The 6,482-nt window shown below is 35.1% G+C and overlaps 1 protein-coding gene across 1 annotated transcript in view; it reads left to right on the forward strand.

The window, feature by feature from the left end:
• Nucleotides 1-4,034, forward strand: part of PCDH15 (protocadherin related 15) — an 800,695-nt gene extending 796,661 nt beyond the window's left edge. The window contains exon 35 of the mRNA XM_058543433.1: nucleotides 3,189-4,034. Within this exon, the coding sequence (XP_058399416.1) occupies nucleotides 3,189-3,740 (552 nt within the window). The 3' untranslated portion in view covers nucleotides 3,741-4,034. The remainder of the gene's footprint in view (nucleotides 1-3,188) is intronic.
• The last annotated feature ends 2,448 nt before the right edge of the window (nucleotides 4,035-6,482 follow it).

Consider the following 6,482-nt stretch of genomic DNA (forward strand, 5'->3'; position numbering starts at 1 on the left):
GGAACATTTATCCAAAAAAAAAAAAAAAAAAGAAACCAAAAACAAATAAATGTCACTGTGCTTTGCCCTATTCAAAATTAAGAAAATAGTGAAATTTCACATAAGCTATTCAGATAAACTATCATAATTTCCTGATTGTTTAAAATTTTGTTAAAAAATACATAGAACTGGGCCGGCCCCATGGCTTAGCGGTTAAGTGTGTGCACTCTGCTACTGGTGGCCCGGTTTCGGATCCTGGGCGTGCACCGACATGCCCCTTCTCCAGCCATGCTGAGGCCACGTCCCACCTACAGCAACTAGAAGGATGTGCAGCTATGACATACAACTATCTACTGGCGCTTTGGGGAAAAAGAAAAGGAGGAGGATTGGCAATAGATGTTAGCTCAGAGCCGGTCTTCCTCAGCAAAAAGAGGAAGATTAGCATGGATGTTATCTCAGGGCTGATCTTCCTCACAAATAAATAAATAAAACTGTTTAAAAAAAATACATAGAACTATTAATCAAAGTCCAGAAATGGGACTTCCAGAGAGAAGAGGTAATGATTATTTCTTTCTTCTTTGATCTAAGATGCAAAACAAATTTTGAATAAGAAAAAAAAATGAGAAAGCATTGGATTTTGATATTATAAAATACAAGCCAAAATAAAATAATTTACTTTTTCTTGATCACCTTCTGTGTATATGCAGTGGGAATAAATAGTAGAGAATTGTGTGATTGTTCTCTGAAACCAGGTATATAACTTGCATGAAGCTATATCTCTGCAGATTCATTCATGCTTAACTTATGTGGGACAAGGTCACATTATAACCATCTTCCAGCTGACACTGCAATTGCATTTTCGTGATTTTCAGGAAAAGGCAAAGAAAATTAAAAAACCAAAAGTTGAAATTAGAGAGCCTAGCCAGGAAGAAGAAGTAGTTGTCACCATTGAAAAGCCACCAGTAGCTGAGCCTACGTACACAACATGGAAGAGAGCCAGAATATTCCCAATGATTTTTAAGAAAGTTAGAGGACTAGCTGATAGAAGAGGCATCATTGACCTTGAGGGGGAAGAGTGGCAGAGACGCCCTGAGGAGGAAGATAAAGATTACTTGAAACTAACTCTGGACCAAGAAGAAGCTACAGAAAGTACTGTAGAATCAGAGGAGGAATCCTCAAGCGACTACACTGAATACAGTGAAGAAGAATCCGAGTTCAGTGAGTCTGAGACGACAGAAGAGGAGTCTGAGTCAGAGACACCCTCTGAGGAGGAGGAAAGTTCTACTCCTGAATCAGAAGAATCAGAGTCCACAGAGTCAGAAGGAGAAAAGGCAAGGAAAAACATTTTTCTTGCAAGAAGAAGGCCTGTTGCTGAAGAGGTCGAGGAAGTCAAAGGTAGAAAAACGGAGCCACTTGAAGAACCAGAAGAAGAACCCAAGGTGAACGAAGAAGAAGAACACCCAGCAGAAGAAGATGAAAGTGAGCTGGCCCCTATGGAAGAACTCGCAGACCTTGAATCTCAAGACGTCACTGAGGAGGGCAGTGCAGAATCAGCTTCAGTGGAAGGAGGTGTGGAAAGTGAGGAAGAATCAGAATCAGGCAGTAGTAGCAGTAGTAGCGAAAGTCAGTCTGGAGGTCCATGGGGCTTTCAGGTGCCAGAGTATGACGCAAGCAAGAATGCAAACCAAAGGAAGTCTCCAGGAGCAAACTCGGAAAGTTACAATACAGCACTATAAAAGAGATCACAGTAGGTGGGAGTTTTGCGTGATGAGTGCTCTCGTGTGCAGTGTCTTCTGTGTGTTCTCTGAAATGACACTTGAAGGGGATGGAATTGATCATGATTTTGAACTAAGATTAGAAAGCATGCCAGAAAAGTGAATATATATGCTATCCAAATGAATTTGTGTATTAGAATGTATTAGGATAAAGCTGACTAATCTTTCTTATATTAGTAATTTAGAAGACATGCAGTTAATCAATATTTAATATTTTCTAGTGGGATTTTTTAATGCAGTGTCGCATTGTGTGTTACCAATGATGCCTTGCCTATTAGAATGGATTATATGAATTTATATTGTGGTTTTTATATCATCTTCACAAAATAGATCCTTAGGACAAGCTGCAGCAAATGAGATCTCTAAAAGTCTACTTTTGCATATATGTACATTTCAGCTAGCAGAGGTATTAGCACAAATATCCTGAATATGTTCAAGTAGTTTGTAGCTGGCACTCTCAAATCTTAAGGGTTAAATGAAATAAATTTTTAAAAATTAAAAATTATACCATTTCTTTTCTGTTGTGAATATGAGTTCCAGTGGATTTAGAAAAAAATTGAACCTGTAACAGTTATAAATTTTTTTTCTGGGTAAGTAAACATAATAATTTTGAAAGATATATCTGGAAATCAAAAAGCATGGCCTACTTAGTGCAACGCATTGGTAGTTCACATATCTCTAAAATGCAATACTATCTTAAAAATAACTTAGAATTGTTTAACCTCTGCTCTTTGCCATTTCTGATGTGGATGGTGAAAGAAAAAAATTTGTGAAAATGTCCGTTGTGTTCCAGTTGCTTACTAAAGGAAAGTTTACAATAATTTAGTTTTTAATTTTGTGTATTACTAAATAAATTATGCGGGATGAGAAGAGTCTTTTAAAGTTAACATATTTAAGTGGGGTGACCCAGAAAACCAGGATATTCCAAGTGAATAAATGCATTAAATTATACAAAAAGTTTGGTTAACAATGGAGGATTAATTAGAAACTAGAGTAATGTGGGTTTAAAAATATTTTTAAAATATTGGGAATGTAAGTATTACTATGAACAGAATACACTAATGCTGGGCGTTCCTTTCAGTTTAACTTTCCTGAAGAGTATACAACTGTCAAACAATGGATCAGATCTTTAGTTCAATATAAATAATATCCTTTTTTTTTCATATGTAGCAGTAACTTGATCTAAAAGAATACAAGTACTTCCTGAAATGTCTACTTCCTGAGTCAGCAGCACTCTCTTCAGAAGTTATTAAAGTCTAAAACCAATGAAGAATTGGTGGAGAAAAAACTGATGTAGTTGTTTCCTTCTTCCTCTCTTGAGTTATTTACCTTTGATAGCTTTCTATCAAAGGTTTTGAATTTCATAGGCATTGTAATTTTTGCCCTTTTAATTCTTTTGATAATGACTCCCATATTGTTTTTTTATTTTGACAGTGGGCAAGAAAAAGAATGATCAAGTTGGTTGTTGATCGAGAGTATGAAACCAGCTCAACTGGAGAGGACAGTGCTCCTGAATGTCAGAGAAACCGTCTTCACAACCCTCATATCCATAGTAATATCAATGGCAATGTATATATTGCACAGAATGGTTCTGTGGTGAGAACCCGCCGTGCCTGCCTCACCGATAACTTAAAAGTTGCTTCCCCTGTCCGACTGGGGAGGCACTTTAAGAAACTAGACAAGTTGGCAGTGACACATGAAGAGAATGTTCCCCTGAACACATTATCGAAGGGGCCATTTTCTACTGAGAAAATGAACGCAAGACCAACTCTGGTGACATTTGCCCCTTGCCCTGTGGGGACTGACAGTACAGCAGTGAAGCCATTGGGTAACAGGCTGAAAAGTACAGTGGAACAGGAGTCCATGGCTGACAGTAAGAACATCAAGGAGGCTTTGGAATTCCATAGTGACCACACGCAGTCCGATGAGGAGGAGCTTTGGATGGGTCCCTGGAACAACCTCCATATACCAATGACAAAACTGTGACTGATTTTTTAAAAAGTTATTTTAATTTTTACTTCAGTTTTTAATAAACTGCACTTTTTATTGTCACTGAAAAAACAATGTATGGAATTTATATCATGCACACAAGCTAAAACTTTGAACAACGTGCTTTAAAGTTTAAAAAGAAACAGATTTGCACTCACATTTGTATCAATTAATTGTTCTTCCCAGAAAATCTTTTGGGACGGACTCTCAATTCACTAAATAACATATTTACACGTTTAGCTGTTTCGTTGGGTCTTGAATTTTTTTTCATTTTAATAAACAAGAAGTAATTTACTAAGTAATGATTTATATTTTGTTGATTAACACAGTTTACTCTTCATCTCTAGCTTCACAGAACTTTTTTTGGTACATGTAATTTTACTTTCATAAAAAAATGGGAAAAATTTATATTAGAGAATTTTACAGGTAACGGGTTTATATAGTTGCTGTCCCTACCATCATGATTTTTTAAATGAAAGAATAACCAAGTGATAGTAAATGTGGGAATCTTCTGTAAATTATTTAGAATCATGAGCCTATTTTCTTCATTGTCCAATATAGAGTTTCCCAAATTTTTACATATGTATATGTTGACCTTTTAAGGAGCACTTGAAGTCATATCTCTTTTATAAACATCACTTACAATTTCCCTTGTGTCCCCCCTACACACTCTATCCATACAAAACATAGTAGATAATTTAGTTTAGCCATTTGAAGTTAAATAATTATTTGGAGCATCACAGAAATCTCACCTTCAGCGAAAGCTTATTGAAGTGGGAAAGGTTCAAATAGGCAATAATGCATCTAGAACCACAATTTCAGTATGGAAGACGTAGTCAGATCAGAGAAGTCTCACATTAATCTCACTGGACATGAATATTTTATGAACTCAGTATAAAGGAATTTGGCAGGGTCAAGAATTTATATAATACGTGAAATGCCTATATAGGCTATAAATCCATAGCTTCAAATGTATTATAGTATTTCACTTCTCCCAGCTCCAGTTTATTCATAGAATATTTTAATGCACATAATATTTATGTGCATAAAGTGCAGCACTAGAAAATGATCACCTGGGCATTTTTTTTAATCAAAGAACACAGTCTTCAGTTTTCACCATTGAACAAAGCACAGTGTTTCTTCATGAACAGAAACAAAAACAAAATATCCTTTCAAAAAAAAATCCCCAAAACTTGCCTTGTGTGTTGCATACTCTTCAGATGTAAAAAGGATGAAACAATATAATTTAAGAGAATTCAGAATTTTATTGAATATGATTTAGTATGATGTAGATAAAGCTCACCTCGAATTTTTCACAGTATTGACCAAGCTAGGATTTCAATAAAATTTTCTCATGCATGCTTATTTATGGTTGAAAGATTGAATAATGCACTGCTATCATTTATTACCCTTTCACATTTCATATTTTTAAAATAGTTTGTTATAATGCTATTTCCTTCTTTCTGAAGTGAATGAATTGTATGTAACATAGACTTGCCAACTTTTATGAGTAGTATGTTTTAATTTCAGATCTCAAAAAGTATTTGAGATCAAATACAGCAACATCTCATTTATCTGACATTATTGGAAATTTATACGTTCTATACCCTTCCTAGGAAAACTATCAACATTAGCTGGGAGCTTGTTAGAAAGACAGAATCTTGCCCATATCCCCAGGTCTACTAAACAAGAATCCACATTGTCACAAGATCCCAAGGTGGTTTGTATGCATATTAAATTTTGGGAAGTAATTATCTATACCATTGAACTCCAGGACTTACTCCTGGAAGCACCAAAGCAATTGTATTTAGTATAAAATATTTTGGATAGAAGCTAGATTAAGCATGTTATATTTTCCTACTTGCTCAATCAGAGATCACTAAATGTCGTTTAACATTTTCCTGATGTCCCAGGGTCATCTCAACTAGCATCCCATGCTATTATCTCTGCATACAACTTTATGTATTCTTTTCTTTCTCCAATTTCTGACTGTGATGTTTAACTAATTTTGTCACTGTGCCTCTCTTTAAAATTTATCTTCCAGTTTACTTCTAATCTCCTGATGAGAAAGTTTGTGTCTTTGTTTGTTTGTTTTGCTTGTTGTTATTGAAAAATCATTAAACCTGAGATAGGAATCAGAAACGTGGATTCCAGCAAAATCTTTGTGATTCTCAGATTTTATTGATCACTATTGGGATCTGAGCACTGTTCTAGAAACCTGAAGTTGGCAGAAGACTAATGCTCTGATGGATGAGATGTCACTGCATTTTAAAGTTCAATTTTTACAAGGAAATATGCAAAATATTATAAGGTACTTAGATGTATTTTAGCAATTTCGAGTTGATCATTTCAGTAAAAACAATCCTGAAGTTAATCTGTCCCTAAGTTAATGGAGATAGTACAAAGATAAGCACTATTTGCACAGAGGAACCAAATCAAATATTTAGTTAGTATATTTTGAGGTAAAGTATACACGGCGGCAAAAATATCACTAACTAACCACATAAATCCGGACCGATTGACTAGTTACCTAGATAGGACTTTCATTATTCTATACAACTCTGACTCAGGATTAAAATTGTGGAACCCGGGGGAGATATCCAAGAATGTTTAATTAAGAATACTTCATATAAATGATGTTTCTTTGTAAACGTTTATAAAGAAATTGGTCGTTATTTTTACTAGGTAGGCATAGCAAGTTTTTTGTTGTTGTTCATAATCAGCACCAGCTTTCAATCA

Source organism: Diceros bicornis, chromosome 6 (genome assembly GCF_020826845.1).
Source record: "Diceros bicornis minor isolate mBicDic1 chromosome 6, mDicBic1.mat.cur, whole genome shotgun sequence".
Lineage (NCBI taxonomy): Eukaryota > Metazoa > Chordata > Mammalia > Perissodactyla > Rhinocerotidae > Diceros > Diceros bicornis.